At 36.4% G+C, this 18,680-nt stretch overlaps 1 protein-coding gene across 1 annotated transcript in view; it reads right to left on the bottom strand.

The window, feature by feature from the left end:
- Positions 1–1,968: 1,968 nt before the first annotated feature.
- Positions 1,969–18,680, bottom strand: part of SLC71A2 (solute carrier family 71 member 2) — a 32,925-nt gene continuing 16,213 nt past the window's right edge. The window contains exons 4-12 of the mRNA XM_075410850.1: positions 17,797–17,924; positions 16,824–16,938; positions 14,785–15,003; positions 13,529–13,642; positions 12,921–12,992; positions 10,769–10,881; positions 9,714–9,811; positions 7,738–7,895; positions 1,969–3,593 (exon numbers count right to left, since the gene is read on the bottom strand). Of these exons, the coding sequence (XP_075266965.1) occupies positions 3,390–3,593; positions 7,738–7,895; positions 9,714–9,811; positions 10,769–10,881; positions 12,921–12,992; positions 13,529–13,642; positions 14,785–15,003; positions 16,824–16,938; positions 17,797–17,924 (1,221 nt within the window). The 3' untranslated portion in view covers positions 1,969–3,389. The remainder of the gene's footprint in view (positions 3,594–7,737; positions 7,896–9,713; positions 9,812–10,768; positions 10,882–12,920; positions 12,993–13,528; positions 13,643–14,784; positions 15,004–16,823; positions 16,939–17,796; positions 17,925–18,680) is intronic.

The following is an 18,680-nucleotide window of genomic DNA, read 5'->3' as shown; positions in this document are numbered from 1 at the left end:
CCACAGAGGTTCACTGGTTACCTCATGGCAAAGTGCTTAAAAGTTTTGTCAAACTTAAAGAGGAGTACACACTTTCCTTTCACAGAAAGACAAGCAAGTGTTCCTAATCTTCTGACCTTTTCTGTGATGAAAAGGGCCTGTCAGTACTATGTCACCTAGGCCAATATTCTAGAAAAATAAAAACATTTAATCTGTTCCTTCAAGGTAAAGGTGACCTTTTAACAATGAGTGAGAAAATAACTGCTTTTTAAAGACATTTGTTGTATTGAAAGAGCATTCTGAAAACATAAGTTCGGAAACATTTCCATCATCATGTGATTTTCTTGTAGAAAGCAGTGCAAAGATGTCATCCATAAGAACTCTCAGACCTATACACTTGAACTTGGAAACAATTTTCTAACCTGTTTAAAAAACCTTCCAAATGAAGAGTTTTAGTGGGGTTTTAATACATTTCTAAAAACCACAAAAATTCAAGACATTCAAGTTAGCTTGCAAGAACAACTGATTGACATCGGGGAAGACGGAAAGTTAGTAGCTGAAATTTAACAAACACCATTGCATAATTGGTGGATGGGACTGAAAAATAAGCATCATGATTTAGTAAGCAGGGCCAGCAAAGCACTTCTTCCACTAGGAACTATGTATCTGTGTGAGGTATCTTCATCAGCAATGACAGCCATTAAAACCAAGTAACAAATAAATTGAACTTAGAACCAGACCTCTGAATCTCTGCACCAGTGTTAAACCAAGATTTTAAAACATAATGAAACATATTCCACAGCATCACTTATTTTCTACTGACAATAAAAAGATATTTTGTACCACTAATAAAAATATTTTGAATTGTTTACTTAATCTGTATTGTATCTTTTTTATTTTCTGTGATGTATTCTACTAGTACAGCAGTACATGTACGTAATTTATAAAAATATATTTGCATGCTCAAAATACTTTTTTGCATACAGCTCTAGGTTCGCCAGCACAAGAAAAGACAGGGACCTGTTAGAGGGGGTCCAGAGGAGGGGCACAGAAACAGTCAGTCAGCTGGAACACCTCTCCTATGAAGAAGGACTGAGTTGGGGCTGTTCAGCCTGGAGAAGAGAAGGCTCTAGGGAGACCCCTTCAGTATATAAAGGGGGCTTATAAGGAAAAGAGAGACACATTTTACCCTGTGGTGACAGGACAATGGACAATAGTTTTCAAGTGAAAAGGGTAGATTTAGACTACATCTAGGAAAAAATTAATTACTGTGAGGGTGGTAAGGCACTGGAACAGGTTGACCAGAGAAATGGTGGATTCCCGTCCCTGGAAGTGTTCAAGGTCAGGTTGGACGTGGCTTTGAGCAACCTGGTACAGTGAAAGTTGTCCCTGCCCCATGACCTTTAAAGGTCCCTTTCAACCCTAACCATCCTGTGATTCCAAGATTTTACTTCAAAAATTCAATTTTGATCCATTGCTGGAATATTATTAGCAGCAATAACTTTGACACCTGCTATTTTTAACACTGACATACTGTACGATAAAGTTCCACACCAAGTTTAAGTCATTCTACACTGGGATCACGCAAAACCTATTTGATTGCAGTCTGGCCTGCAGCAAAAATAAAATATCCAACATAAAAGCCAAGGTCTGAATTCCAAGTAATTCAAAGTAAAAGAAACTCGTAAGCATCATCACAATAAGCATCTTAATTTTGTAGTACTGTTCAGAGCAGCAATGCCTTTTTTTTTTTTGTTAAACTGACTCCGTTCCACTCTTTCCACTTCTTTACCCCACTGGACAGCATGTCCGACCCCAAATGGTCTTCTGAGCAAAGCATGCTTTTCACCACTCTTGATGACACAGACACAACAGTGCAACAGAATTCAGGTACTGCAATCAAGCACTAGGATTAAACCGCTTCTGTTCTGAAGCAGGGAAGGTACAACAGTGAGCATGGAAGAATACACACTTAGACATGAAACCTAGAAAGCTTAAGGTGCAGATTTATTATGCATTAGGAAGCTTCTTAACTTAAAAACCAAACCGCATAGTACAAAAGGTCTATCTCTGCTCAGTGTGGAGTAAGTTTCAAAATATATATTTTTAAAATTTGTTCAGTCAGTACACAATCCTTTTAAAAAACTGTATATCTGTCAGTACCCTCATTACATTTATAAATACATGATTTACACAGCACTCCACCTGGAAAAATTAAAACTCCTTACAAATATCTACATATATTGCATCCATACGAAACATTCATAGGAGTACTTCGTTAAAGTTCATTTCAATGGTCCATTTACACTGCAGCAAAATACATATAAATCTGTGTATTTTTCATAAAATGTCTCTAAAAATTAGCACATTTGTAGCCATTCGTAACTTTTAAAGCATCTTTTAGAAAGGAAATTTGATATGAATATATCATGAGATTCGGCACACAAAGACAGTGATATGAAGGCTAAATATGATTAATAACTGAACACTAAGTAGCAATTAAGGCAGGGGTGAAAAGAATTAATAGGAAATATTATTTCATATGGCAAATAAAGTGACAAAATACAATAAATACACATATTTCTTGATGTAAACTACACTGGCACCCACTGTTCTTCCTGCCTCAAAAGTCAGGAATATCCATATTTCTGACACTGCTCATTTTATAAGTAAAATCCTATTTTTTATTAGCAAAACTTTAATGTGACCAAGGCTCTCAGGTGCCAACTGGATTTGCGTTTAACTGCTCAGAACTCACTGTTCTGGAATGTGGGTTTAAGACTTCAATATGACCTTCATTTATGGGTAATGACTGTCATGTGTGATCACACACCCTCAGAAGGTATCTCAGTTTCACCACTGCTTTCTGGTAACTACTGGACTCCTCATTGCTAAATGTTTGAGAATGTGTTTTCAGCAGATTTAATTACTTCTACTGATAACCATTGTTTCAGACACCAGGACTATATAGATCAGTCCCTCTCACATCGTGAGGACCACATGTGGCATACACACAGACAAAAGGCATAAGAAACACAAAACAACCTTTAACAGCGGCAGCAGAAACCGTTCTGCGTCACAACCAGTTATTTTGCATACAACTTTGGGAACTGAACATTCAAACCTTAAAAAAAAAAATTCATTATGTCTGTATATTCGGGTTTCTACCCAGCACCGGGATTTGACACAGCATTTGCAGTCCACTGTTGGGCAGAATCACACCTGCTTGCGACCTGCCACACTAAACAAACCCTCCTGCAAGTATGGTATCAACCTCGAGTATCATATAGCATGTGACCTTCTCTCCTACACCACTGCCTTCCCTTCAGAGGCCAGACACTCTGTACATTCCACCAATCTTCCAGACACAGTGCATGAATTTGTTCCACAGTCTCTTCAGAAGTTAGGCTTCACACACTGCTATCTTGTAGCAATGGCTCAATGTCCTCTTCTCTAGTTTGGTCTAGGTTGTTACTCAGAGTACCGCCGATGCTGTTGCTGTGTTTTCTGGTACTGCTGGCTTTGCTGTGCTCCGGAATAAATAAGGCGACTAGAAAAGCCAGAAGAACAATGCATGCTCCAACCAGGAAGGGCGGACCAGGAATGACTGCTCTCTGTGGGGAAACAAGCGTATCAAAGAACTCAAGAAGTTTTACACATTGACATCTGCATTAAGAACTATACCATTAAGGCAGGAGGTAATGGGAGACATGTTTACAGCTGACTATAAAGTTTAAGCAAACAAATTCATATGTGCACTGCAACATGAATTTTCTGCATCTACAATCCCTAAGAATTCCTCACCTGATCTGCGCCCTGATCTAAAAAACAGAAACATTCACAGAACTACAAATTGACAACAGGATTGACCAGCAGATGAAACAGATTTTGAGTGATGCTTCTTTGTAACATATTTTTGTTAGGCAACACGCCTGTTAAATCAGCAGGACTCCACTGAAGATTAATAGCGTAACTTTTCAACATCCAGAAGTACAAATGCTCAATAAGTCTTTAACTTCACTTTTTCCACTTGCTTCCACAGCTCGCATACTTTAGAATCAAGTTAGCTGAATAAACAAACACCATTTAAAACGTGAGGAAAGTAACAGCAGGCTATACAGTATGTACCGTTCTCACTGCAGAAACAGGTTGCTGGCACATATAACAACTTTGTATTTGGAGTTATTCTCTCTTGCCTCTAAGCAGTTTATTTTAAAATTTAAAATACAACTAGTGCACATTTCATAACCACAGTTAAAAAAAAGCATCAGAAATAAGACTAATTTTAAACCAGTTAAGTTTGATGACAAAACTCTACTCAAAGAAAGCACCAGCAAACCAGTAATTTTTTTTTTTAACCTTAAACAATTTTCCTTACTTTTGTCAACTAAAACGAAATAAAAATCAAACAATTAAACTTTTCAAGCCAGGATATTTCCCTTGCTTCAACTCTTGTTACAAGTAGAAGTCTAATCTTTCAGCTGGTGATCTCTAAATCTAAAGTATATAATCATATTAAATTTATTTTAACAGTATTGCTTAAATCTTGAAGTTGTGCCAAGTCCACAAGTACTTAAAGATTTTAACAAACTTCCACAAATTAATATACTTATTTGCAGTGTATCTGTTGATTTACCTGAAAAGTTTTTGCATATTCTACTGTTGCAGTTTCATTGAACAGAGTAAGAAGTTTTGAAAAATAGTCCTTACTCCTCGCATTGCCAAGTGTTATTATCACTCTCCAAACACCACCTATGACTGCACTGTTTGCTGTAAGAGCTCCCCATGGATAATTATAATGATGCAACCTCACCCTCGTCTTCTCTCCAGTTTTGAAAACAGTTATATAAATAGGAATTAAGATAGATATGCCTAACTTTTACTATTTATGCTCTGTAGAGCAGATACACAATCTTTCTTGAATAGGTGCATCAGATCTTTTCTTAGACAGAAAAAAAATCACAAGAGTGACCTGTGGTAGCATTGCAGCTCTCCCACTTCCATGAGAAAAAAACCCGAAGTGACAGTCACCAAAATACTGTTCTCAAGTCCTCTCCAGTAACATAAACGAATACTTAAAGGCAAGTCAAAAAAAAAATTTATGGTCAAGCTGTTTAAAAAGCCACCAGAAATGACCAGTAGGTTACTCTGTATGTTAAATAACTGAAATTTGCATCCAGACTTTCCTGTCGCCACTGTTTGAATATGAAGGTTTACAAAATCACTATATCTAACACTTTGTTTTAGCACTCTGTCCATCAGTGAACACAGAAGGCTTTATATCTGAAAGATACCATACTAAATTATGACATTAATCAGCTTCACTGTTAAGTTAAACTTTTCTTTTTAATAGGATAAGACAGCTTTCTCTCAAAGTAAAATGTGTCAAAAGTTACACAAACAAATTTATTCTTCACATTAATAATTCTAACAACACCTGTACAAATAACTTATCTCTGATAACAACTTAAAAATCTATTTTCTGTAGTTGCAGTAACACATACTATAACAAAGCAGGAAGAACTGTTTTTAATTTACTTCAACAGCACACTGGGTTTGATCAAGGTTCAGTACAGTAACTGTGCATTCTCAGCTGAGTACCTGTAGACTCACTGTATTTGACAGGCAGTGGGAGGATACAAGCTTAAGCGTTAAAAAAAACAAAACTAACAATGTCACAGACACATATCAGTTAAGTGCAGTTCCACAGACATCCTGTAACTTTTTAAAACAAGGTACTCGACCATTTAAACTTGTTATTACAACACTTCTTAGTGAACATTTATTGGCATTTAATAAAATCAAGAAAATATTTTTCAAACTATGTATACCTGTTAAGCAGCTCTTAGTTATCAGTTTAAAACACTCAACAAAATCAAGAGAGAAGCAGCTTGCATTTGCGCCTTGCAAATCCAAGGTACTAATACTAGGGTTGTAAGCTAATTTTGTACACATTTGCTAATTTCTTTGTATAATCTTGGTACATTCCCTGGTTTTCACTTCCATTCATCTTACTTATATCAACTTCTAAAACAATGCAATATTTAAATTGTGGAGTTCTTTCCCACTATCTTATTAGACAAGAATTAGTAGGAGAAAAATTGTACTGTTATTTTCCTGAATGACAGTTTTACCTGTTAGGTGACTGCTAACTATTAACAGAGAGAGATGTAACTACAGACATTTAAACAAAGCTTATGTTTAATTATATGTGTGCTCATAAGAGCAGTCCCACTGAAATTAGAATAAAACCAATCTTAGTTAGGCATGTACGTACTGATTTTGCTGTACTGCTAACTAAGAAATGTCTACTTAATAAGTAGGTTTTCAAGAAAACAAGGACATCTGAAATGACAGTTTCGTTTACACTTACATCTTAGTAAAATCTTTTTTTATGAGGAAGCCCATACATTAGGCTTCAGCGCAGCAACTTCTACCACAAGCTTTAGCAAATTCCACAACAGAAGTTTGGACTCGTTTACAACTTATTGGAACAGTCAGTTGCTCACTGCAATACACCTGGGCTACTTCAACAAAAAAAATACATGGATATTCTTAAGTAACAGAACATACTGAAACTACTTGGAACAGAAATGTGTGTACAAGGTCAAATAGCCAACACACTTCCTGCCCAAAGAATAGCTTCTGTGACTCAATGCTTTAAAAAACAGTTCAAGAGTGAAATTTTAACCAGTGGAACCATGACAAAGCTCTTGAAAACCTGAAATCGTGACTGTAAAGTTTTTCCCATATTTTACTACAGTTTCCTTTTTGTACAAGAAAGAGTGTCTTTGGCTCTGCTACTCTAAAACTCTACGCGGTTTGCTTGAGCAAATTATGGAGCACCTCACCATAGGCACAGCAGTGAGCAGTATGTTCAAGCACTGGTTACAGTTAATAGCAGGAAACATGCACAGACTGGGGGACAAACAAAGTTCTTCCCCCAGTAACAGCCACCAGTTATTTACTGATTCAACTAATCGGCTGTCTGTCTTAATCAGCTTAACGACAAGCTGAGAGATCATCAGCTCTCTGAAAAGTCCATTCTTAATACGTAGAAAAAAGCAATGAAATTCTAGCTGAAGAGGTCAGAACAATCAAGCTAAAAAAAAATGGGGCCATAAGATTCTCCAAACTCTGGTAAGTATATATTCGATATTTTGGAAGCCAAACAGGAAACAACAAAGCAGACAAAAATGCACACCTGAAATAAAGACGGAAGGGACACAAGAAAAGACTGAAAAGAGTTCCAAAGAAACGTTGTATAGGATTGACTTCTCCCCTCCAAATTTTATACAGGCAAAGAAAGGAGATGAACAGCATTGTTGATGTTCACTGAAAAAGAAGTACATATCTCAACTGTATGCTGAATTACTGTATAAATGAATAATTAACTTCTTGCTGTGAGGTTCAAAGATAAGCTTATTACAATATACTGACTTACCAAAAATGACCTTAATATTGTCAAAATTTCATGTTTTTCTGTAAATCAGGATTACAGCTGTGTTTTGAGTAGAATTACATCAAAAGAAGTTAACTCGTTCCATTAAAATACCAAAACCAAAAATGCTACTACTGTAAATCTAAATATTTACTATCAAATTTAAATTATAAACTATCTTAATATTTCAATAAAGCTGACAAGTGAGAATGAAATAGTTGAAGAAAGAGATATCAAGATTGTAAATCAACCAAAGATGACAGATTTTACCCTTATGAGTTCTACGCTGCAAACATCACACCAAATCTTAAACTTACCTCTTCACTGGGATCCTGCATTGGTTTTTTTTCAGAAGACTGGTCAAGTGGTAATTCATTGAGCTCCACATGAAAGAGAAAGAAAATAAAGCCATACAGTGCTGGTCCCAGGCCATTGCACAGACCTCTTATTCCAGTTATTATTCCTTGGACAACACCTAGTAAAGAAAAAAAAAATAAGAATAGGATTTTTTTTTTTTTTAAATCAAGAATAAAACACTCAGAGCTGTTGACTCTGAGCGTAATGTAACGGCTGTTCCAAAACAGCACATCTCCCAATTACTTCTACATACCAACATCTTAAAACATACATTGAAGACAATTTTGCTGGATTACAATAATTGTCTGCATGACCATAGTTCTGTTACTGTACTTGCATGCTACTGGAAGCAATATGAGTTTTGAATATGAGTGACCAAATCTATGTGCAAGTCTAATTTTCTGTACTAGAGTTCTTCCATCCTCACCCAAGCATGCAGTGAAGAATTTATATTCAAGTGAAATTTAGAGTAATATATGTATATGTTAAGGGTTGTTATTGACAAAATATGCACAAACTGTAATAGATTTCTTCCCTTCACCAGTCTAAAACCAGGATTTATTTCAGTAGCAAGTAACTTATTCAGGGCAGTAAACTCAGCAGTACTGCAGTACATTCACCATATAGGATTGCATGCAGTTTTACGTTAGTTTATTTTAAAAGCTTGAATAATCATAGCTCTATGGGTGTATTTCTGCTTCAACTTCATCAAGTGACTGTGACAACAATGTAAAAAGTTTTTTGATGCTCTTACAAATCAGGATTCTACAGAACACGATTTTTACAATATTAGTAGTCTGCATATCCCCTTCCTTCTTAAGACAGTAACTTGTAAAACGGCAGGAAAGAAAACACGCCAAAAGAAGTTGCCCGTGCTTTGTCTTCAATAGGCTGACATGTAAGCTTAAAATCTTTGTGCCACTAGGTGGCAAAACTTCACCATCGAAACTATTGCATGCCTGAGCTATTAGCAGTAGTGTCCTCCACATAAAATGAAAGATCAATGACTTCTGTCAACTATTAATTTCGTGACATAAACAGAAAACAAGTTCTTTTAAAACTCTTAGATGTCTCCATTAGAACAAAAATGGGGAAAAGGGGAATGCTAAAACAGCCATGTCAAATATACCATCTCCTGCACCTTTCAAACTCAATAGAAATCTGTCTCCTTAAAACTTAGAACTGCACCTCCTTTGCACCTCTCACAGTGACTGCACTCATCTAACTTCACGTTGTACAACATTAAAGCAAGACTGATACTTACAATTTATATGTACCTTTTTTTTTTAAAGAGAACACTAAATTCAGTTATTATACACCAGTGTTATACTTTGTGATGACTCCTTCCCTCAATTCATTTTAAATGAAGAGTTATTTCTGATTGTTCATTCCCCTTCACATCAAAATCAATGACTTTTTCTGTCTTCTCAGATCAACTATTCACTTAAGCTTCCTTTTCTATTCCTTGAAAATCTGAAGTATATAGCAAATAGGGCCAACATTACCACACAGAATAGGGCTTCTTGTATAGAGTTCTTTTAATCTGGGAAGATTTGTCTTAGTTTCCATTAAAAAAGATGGAACATTAACCCTCACTATCTACTTTGAGAATATTACTTTTAATAAAAAAAGAGGACAGAAAAACCATGAAAGTTACCACATCTGTTTTTGTTGCTTCTGTAGTACTTTTACAGGATGCTAGAAAAGAAGTAGCTGGTCAGACAGAAACTATGTATTTTGCAATGCAAATTTGACAAATTTGTGTACTTCCTTCCTCCCTACATAGATTGGCAGACATTCACAGCTACTACCAAAGAAACTCATTACTCATCAACATATTTGAAGCGTATACCTAGATAAGTATTCTGCTTTCTAGACTGAAGAGTCATCCATGAAAGCAGCTGGATGCTGAAACAGAAATTTAATCAATACTCACCTTGTTGATCTGACTCTGCATTTCGTGAAACCAGAGCACTGATTGCTGGGAACGTAATGCTTGACATTGCTGCTACAGCTCCTGCTGCCCACATCATCCTGTGTTAAATACACAACTTGAATTAAAAATTAAATTGCCCATATAATCACCCCCAACCTCCCCAGAAAGGGCCACAAGGGTACCCTCATTTAAGGTTTAACGACCTTTCAAAAGTACTCTTTTAAAAATACCTAAAGAGTGGAAATTATCTGGTAAGGGCCTTCTTCCTGCTCCCCTCCCACAAATTACCCTGAGCTTGTTGCAACAGAAGCGCATTTGATTCTACACTAGCCATTACAGCAGAGGAAAAGGGAGTGGGAGTGAAGTGGTGCACAGGTTTGCCTTCTCCAAAGGCTGTACAAGGAAACAATTTCACAGGGCCTCCCAGTGAGGCAGCTGTCTCTTAACTTGTACAACTCACTAGGAAGTGCTCTGATAAAGAAAAAGAATTCATCACTGTCAGTAGGCCAAACATTGTAAAGGAAAAGCTGTTCCAGCTTATGGCTCTAGTTCACTTTTCCAGCTTATGGCTCTAGTTCACTTTACCTACAGACAGTTTTTCGAACAAAAGAAGTTGCACAAAGTTTCCAAGACCAACTATCGTTATAGTAAGAGAATGACATGTTAGAAAAAAAGAAGAAAGTAGAGGTCCAGTAACTGACTGATAGAATGGATCTAGTGGAAGTACTAGAGAGAATATGCTACTTCCCAGTTTGTGAGTTCAAGAAAAAGTTTTAACCACATTTGTAGAGATAAAACTCAGTGGATCATAACAGTGCAAAGTCTCCTTTATCAAAAGGGCTGTTACTTTGGAACTTACACTACGATATCTAGAAAATTCTATCATTCCTGTATGTGCAAAAAATACAGACCAAATTTTCATAGTGTAATGCAAATGAGACTGATAATTTACAAAACATTTAAATACTCATGATGACAGAACCAAATGGTAAAATTTCTTGGGAAAAAAATTTCAGTTCCTTAACGAGTATGTACCTATGAAAATGCGTGCTTACCAAGACTGAGATCCAAAACCATACCAAGCCAACTGAAGGATTTGAAAGCCAAGGCCAAGGAGAACTGTATTTTTGTTCCCTATTGACCTCATCAACATACTGAGAAACACAGTCTGCAAGAGAAATTGGTTCATCCACAGTTATTTCAAAAAGCTAGATTGCTAAAGAAATTGCTACTTCTACACAAATTAATTCAGAAGACCTTCCAACTGCTGAGGAAATGCACCCTATGCAGGCTCTTACTTCCCCTGTATTAAGTCCACAATGCAGACTAGTCACATCAACACTTGATGTACAGACATTCTTAACTATTAAAGGGTTTCTACTTCAGGACATCGAGGAGCATATGTATCGCCTTCTCTGTGGACGTTATATCTCAGTGGCTGTTTCTACTGTAAACAGGCTTTCATTTCCACCTCTACAATTCTGTTTCATTACAGACTAGAGAGTTCCACCATAAATGCTGGTACCAGACAGTACAGGCTGGATCTGGGTTGAATTTACCAGTACCTACAAATACTTGAGAAAAAAAGGACTGTTAGCTCAGAAAAATAGTAATCTCTTAGTTCAGGTGAATTGCTCTCCCAATTTACAATTAAAACCAACAAGTAAATCCTGCTGTTTTTGCAGCTTCACCACATGCACTGAAATTTGGCCAAGGCCAATTCCTATGCAACTTTCATCACATTTTCTGCTGACTCTTTACACCACTCATACGACCTTTTAAAGTGTAGTTGGGAACTAATCCTAAAGGAACACCACTGGTTATCTGTTACAAGTGTTCTTGCTGCGGGGGAATGAGGTCCCAATTTAAATTTAAAAGTAGTACACTCGTGGCAAGAAGCAGACTGTTTCTAGGAAGGCAAAGTCCATATCGACAACTTCACTCAGTTAACAGTGCACACGTTTTTCTTTAACGTGAGAAACTCATCAGTGCACCAGTAAAAAGCCAGAGAAAAGGAACCAGAAGGATTGCAGAGTAGAGCATACTTCCTCTCTCATGTACACTTCAGTCACACTAGTCTTCCTGTTTTTCATTCTTAGACAAAGCTAGTTTCAAAGTTATATAGCAAAAATACAGTAATTCTATCCACATGTGATCAGTACTTTCTGGAGATATCCAACAAGCCAACATATATTAGTATTTATGAGCAAAGTTTATTTCAATAAGCTGCATTCTTCGAAGAGTTCAAAAACCAATGCAGTTTCCTCATTTTAACACTGAATATTATGAACTAGAAGGGCAGCCATTTTGTAGACTTTTAGCAAAAATACTGGTCTGACTAAAGTATGATTGGCAAATGTGAGTGCACATAAAAGCATCAGAACAAACCACAGAGCAAGGACTAAAATAATGACTTGTATTGATAATGAAGGACACAACTGACAACAGTAAAACTGGTAAACACTGAGGAATGTGTTGTTTACATCAGAACAGTAAGACCTGCACTTTGCTAAGGATGACAACAAGATTACAGCACATTGTACATGCCATTCCTCTTCCTGTTATCACAACAGGAAGACCAACTGTACCTATAAAGATACCAAAGATCACATTGTAAAAATTGTTTGACTTCTAAAAGGTATAAAGGACCTGCCCAAAATCCAGCTCACTGTTGCCAACGAAGAAGTATGAAAGCAATATACCAAGGCCTCACAGTTCCTCAGCCTCCATGCTGGGCCTAAGTAACTCTGGATGGACGATGTCAATACCTGCATTGTTTATACACAAGTTTGATAACACAAGCCAACTGGATAGGTGTAAGTAGCATGACTCGCTTACAGGAAGTAATATTTCCCTTTCAGAAGGCCTTGCAGTAAGTAACCAATTTCCTACACCATTTTAATTGTTTAAAGCCAGGATTCCAGTAAATTTACTGATCCAAGCTTAGCAGATTTTAGTTTCATTTTCTGATGCCCAGGTCCCGTATTTCTAAGAAAAGCAGATTTAAAGCAAGACATTCCAACCCCTACCATTCTGTGATTCTGTGATTTACACAGACTATATATGAATATAACCTTTAGTAAACACAAGATACACTGGCATTTTAAAGCATGTATAAAGTTTATAGACAAGCTTAACAGTCAGAGAGCGTGCCTCGACATTCATTATGTACTGTTTAATAAAACACTAAAAAAGAGTAAATCTCACCTGAGCTATTATAGACAAAATGCCTACCACAGCTATAAATGCCGCAATGCTAGCAGATCCAAAACCTATAACCTGAAGAGAAGCAGAAAATGTGTAAAACAAATGCCAAACACCATCCAGGACAATCACTAGCAAAGAGATAGCTTCTGCAAAGAAAGCACTGATCCCTAGTTATAATTTAAATCCATATAGGAAGTGTCCACTTCCAAGAATAATCCTTAATTCAACTGCTTGCCAAGAAATCCACACAAGGGGAACAAAAAAAAAAAAAAAAAAAACCACACTGTCTTAAAAAAAGGAGACAGAGGAAGTCATATATCCGGAAACTGAAGTTCTCTACCCCCTCCCACAGACCTACAAACTGCTGCACTGAATGGGAACAAAGGTCTGCTTAAGTTTATGAACACATACTTTAAGCTATGGCAGGGTTTATGCATCAGGAGTCAAATGTTACTCAGTTCTCGGCTTAGTAAAGTACCCCGCCTTTATTTTTTAAAGCCGTATTTTGCCAGAAAAGAGTTTTCTGAGCAAAGTCTTCAACAAGGAACAGGTCTTAGGGAATACTTATTTAAATATCCTCACTAAGATGTGAAGACACTAACATTTACCTGTCGCAAGTAAAGAAAAAAACTAGAATACTGGCCAGCCTCAGGCAGATAGGAGAGAAACACTGTAATGCAGATCGGGAGAACTGTAGAATCCTTTCTAACCTTCTTCAGAGACTGTGAAGCAAAGAAACAAGTATTGGAACATTTATACAAAATTTAATGAAAGCATAAAGAAAGCAGGAGGTGGATTCACTTTTTAAAAATCTATTTTTATCCACAAAGAGAAGTCAAAAAAAAAAATCATACGTGGAAACAGTTAAGCTGAACATTAAGTTAGAAACCACCCTATTACATAAGGTTTGTGGTATTTGATTCTTCTGAAAAATTTCTGCGATTTCTGAAGCTACTGTTCAGTGCCAAATTACAAGCATTCACTGAAAACAGTATTGCATAATATTCAGGGAAATACGTAACATCTTCTAACTGATCTGCATAATAATCTGTTCTAAAAGACGCTAGCAAATAATATAGCCTCACCACAACTGTTTCTTTTCCCAAATTATGAGAGTATTTTCCCTTGTACGTTTCTTACACTTGTCCATCCATAATATGAATCATTTTGAGTAACACAAATTGTGGAAAACTCTAACTGCAGTCTTTCAAGCACGTCACTCATCTCTCAACATTCACAACCAGTTCCCAGCAGGACAAGATCTCATTAAGAACAATCACTCTTTCCTCTCTTAAGATATCAAGATGTGAGACAAATCAGCTGCGTAAATGTGAATAAGTGAAGACATTACTAGAAAGACTGCACGATATGTTGTAACTCTTCCTATACATGCTTGCAGAAAATTCAAGCTTTGTAGATCTATTTTATGTTAAAAACAAATCAGATATAACCAGAAGTGGAATTCAAGAGTGGGGAGTGATATTGCCAACTAAAACCACAAAGAATAAAATGAATATGGAAAAGTCCTGCAGTATCAGGTTTGGAGGTCTGTAGTAGTGTAAGAATTCACTACTTCTCTTACAATAAAATAGACTAACTAAGTTAGAAAAGGAAAGCATTTTCCCTTTGGATTTCACAGCAAACATTGTTTCCAGTTCAAGAATCATTTAATCCACAAAGTTCGGTTTGGTTTTGGTTTTTAGATGTAGCTAGACCTTTTTGTGCAAGAGCAGAGAACAGAGATTATGATGTAGTGAATAGTACCAATAAGATTAAACACCTCTCAATCTTACAACATGTCATTAATTATTATTCTTAATTAATCCTCAACTATCTGTTAATTACTTATTGAAGTGCATCTTACTGCAAAAGGGTCTGCTTGTTCCCATGATATAGAAGCTCCCCATGAAGCAGGTCTCATTTTTTCTGGCAGAGATTCTGGTACCGCTAGCAGAACGAAGCAGATGTCCACAACAGCCACCAATGTGGCCACTAGTACAACAAGGTTATCTCCGTAGCTGGCCGACAGGTATGCTCCAATGGCAGGACTAGTTACCAAACTTGCTGCAAAGGTGGCAGATACCTATGTACAAGAACAGTTTACAAACTTGTCAAAGTGGTTATTCTGCCACTGCAGAAACATGAAGTAATTTGCTCAACACCACCACCCGTCCCAAGAAACGTGGTTTTAAAAGAACACCTGTCAAAATTTAAGCTAAAAAAAAAAAAAAAAAAAAATCACTTATGACACTAAATACAGGTCCATACAAAGTTTCTCCAATCTCTCCTCCACAGCCCACCATACGAGACGGGATTTGCAGCCAAAGAGTGAGTTTGGCTTAAAGGAAAACAGCTCTTATGTTAAAATACATTAAAATGATTTTTGTTTTCCCGTTATGAATTTCATGAGATTTCACTGAAAAAGTTGTCAGCACATTTAAACGCCTGCCTAGGTGAGCCTAAGCCTCAGCATTGAGTAATACATAATGCCTTTGTTAACAGTTTGCATTTTAAATAAATATTTCCTAGTTTGCTGTGCTATCCAGTGGTAGATCACTAGCTATGACAACAGCTTCAACAATAACTGTATTGCTTCATACTAAGTTGTAGTGACATGCAGCTAACAGATCCCTCACTACATTCACATACAGCAGAACAAGATCGAAAATAGAGTGCTGTAGTTAAATTTCACTGTAAAAATCATCAGAAAATGTTACAATAAAACTAATTTGTTTGGGTTTTCTAATTACTATTCTTTTCCAGTCCCCAGTCTGCACAACTATCTTCTAGAATAAGTAAGAACACAAGGTGGAAATTTAGCTTTTTACCAAGCCAGAAAAAAAATCCTAAGGAACAGGTACAACAAGCAAACTGACTAGAGATACAGACCTTAATCAAAACACTTGCACTTACATCTATCTCTTTACAGAACCTTAGATCAAGCTATTTGTTAACAACAAATTGTTTGAAGGTAGGCAAATTTATGCTCCAAATATACTTGTGGCCCTCTTCATTGGCAGGAGGAATAAAGTTGGAATTCCAGAACATTTAACCTGTTTCATGCTCTGCTACAACAATACACACACGGTTGCTTTAAGTGAACCAAGCTCTTTATTTTCTTAACTGTTAAATCAACAGCTGAGGAATCATATGTCCCTAAAGCTAAAAATAAAGGAAAACCTTAACAGCTCAAAGTAGAGCACAGTCAACCAAAAATCAAGTCCATGAATATCCGTACAGTGAAAACAGATGCACCAAGGATGAAGGGATAAATGATGTTCAGAGGCTAAAGGCATCTACCAATGAGCCTCTAAAACCTAAACCAATACAGATATTCAAGAAAACAAACTAGGCAGGAATTGTATTATTACTGGAAAGGCTAGTTCATACTAACTGAACTGTTTTCCTCTTCTCTTGCTAATTAAGAAAGTTCATGACTAATCTACTAAAAATACTACATTATACATTTTTGCCCTTCCTGCCTCTTTTGACTATAGAAAAAAGACATTCTATATTAAAAAGAAATCACATAAACTAAAACTGCAGTTTACAGGTGATGGAAAGACATTGCCAGAGCGAGTATTAAAATCACTAGCACTGTCTTTAACAACATTTCTTCTTCTGCCTGTGAAACTTAAAACATGTTTTGTTACATGTGCTCTCTATGCAGGTGAAGTTGTCAAATTCTTCTTCTGCTCCTTCACAGTCTGTGCATCAGTAAAGTCTAAATTAGATTTCCCAAACTTCAAAGCAGTGCCTTGATGAATGGTTCATTCCTTTCTCTATCTATTCCTTTCTACTATATTTCTTTCTATATTAAACAGAAAGCAGCCTGTGCATCAAAACACAAGTTCAATACAAAGGTCATAATCTGACCTTTCTTTCAAGTTTAGCATATCTTACCAGTCCATAGGCTGTAATTCTTTCATGTTCTTGTGTTACATCAGCTACATAGGCAAATATTACAGAAAAGGTAACAGAAAAGATTCCAGATACCGAAATCATAGCGAAGTACCACCTAATGATTTAAAAGCAACAATTAGAAAGTTTAAGCTAAGACCTTTTGCTTTTCTTTTACTCATCAAGTAAGTTTGTATTTTGAGAAGTGTTCCTCAAGAACTAACATAGAGCTTTACTGGAGACAAATGATGGTGTGGCCTCATTTAAACACTGGAAAACAGATTTTAATTTTTACATTCTACAGTTTACCTCAGCCTAAAAGAAGAAGTGGCCCCTTCAGGACACGGTACCTATACATTTTTACACTCTCCAAGCTGAAGCAAGTTCAAGCTATGACAAAGGAACTACCTTAGAAGTCAGTTTCTCAAGCAGTTAAGGAATAAACTATCGTATATAATGCTTCGGATGCTGGAGTCTGAATGCACTCAGTGTACACAGAGTTCTTCTGTAATCCTCTCAAGTTTCACAACAAATGTAAATGAAACTGAAACCAAGTCAATTCCACTCGGTGAAGACTTCAAAGTTGCCTAATCAAAGAGTTAAAATATCCCATTTGCAGCAGTTATACTTTTGGTGACCAATGAATTCTAAGGTTCCTTTAGCTCTAAAATGGTTTATTACAGCATTGTCAGTCCTCAAGGGGAAAAAAAATAACAGCTGAGCTTAACACTGAGTTAGACAGGCCTATCAAACCTTTTCAATTATTGTTACACTTGTGTGAATACAGCAACTAAATCACATTCCATAATTTCTAATTTTAAGATACACAGTTTTAACACCTCTTCAACAGAAAAGCTCCAGAATAATGCAATTATATTTTTTTAAAAAAGTGGCTTTCCTCTTGTCTCACTGTCTGTCCCCCATTTCCCCAAACTATTCTGACTGAAAGCTTGCTACTGCGGTCTGTACCACTTACCATGGATTTATTCTCATTAATGGAATTGGAGCGCAGGTGAAGAAAACTGTAAGAAGAAGAAAAGATTTTCTTCCCCATGCATCTGATAGAGCACCTATTAATGGAGCGCTGAGAAAAGACAAAAAACCCTGCAACAGAAGAAAAATAGTATGTCTACATTTACATTTCCAAGTTTCACTTTAACCACAATATAAAAGAGGACTAAAATCGCAATTTGAGTTGAAATTAAATACAAAATTGTAGATAACTGAAATTATACACAATTTTTCTACATTCTACTCCTCTGTGACTCTGATGTTTTACGTTTCAAACCTATTAATCCTGAGTGCATTAAAAAAAAGGCATACATTTTTTCAAGATCAATTTGATTCAATAGAGAAGCACCACAGACCGCAAAAGCTTCATAAAAATCTCCAAAATCTACAATCTAGTTTCACAGAGCACATCATCTTAGTCTCTATCACAAGACTTAGTGTTAGATCCCGAACCCAAATTCCCCTCTAATTTGGACTGTCCTAAGGGAGAGTTCTCAGTAACTTAACTGTTCTCCGAAACAAATTAAACAGAACACTTACTGCTTTTTACTACACCTTTATCATGTACAGGACATTTATACATTGCAAGAACTATGAGGACCATTTGAGCAAGCTTGACAACTTGAGACAGTGGAACACCATAATGATACTCTAGCGGCAAAAGTCAAGTTTACAGGTAAAGTTGTCAATGAAAAAACTGACTGAGAATCAAACACTAGATTTTTCAGCATTTCATAAAGTCCTAGAATCTAGGCCTCAAACCTGTTCTGTATTATACAGAAGAATTTAAATAAACAAAGCCTTTCACAGGCTTGTTAACTGCAAAACCTCCAGAACAGATGCATCTTT

Source organism: Opisthocomus hoazin, chromosome Z (genome assembly GCF_030867145.1).
Source record: "Opisthocomus hoazin isolate bOpiHoa1 chromosome Z, bOpiHoa1.hap1, whole genome shotgun sequence".
In the NCBI taxonomy this organism is placed as follows: domain Eukaryota; kingdom Metazoa; phylum Chordata; class Aves; order Opisthocomiformes; family Opisthocomidae; genus Opisthocomus; species Opisthocomus hoazin.
This window is presented reverse-complemented; position numbering and strand designations above follow the sequence as displayed.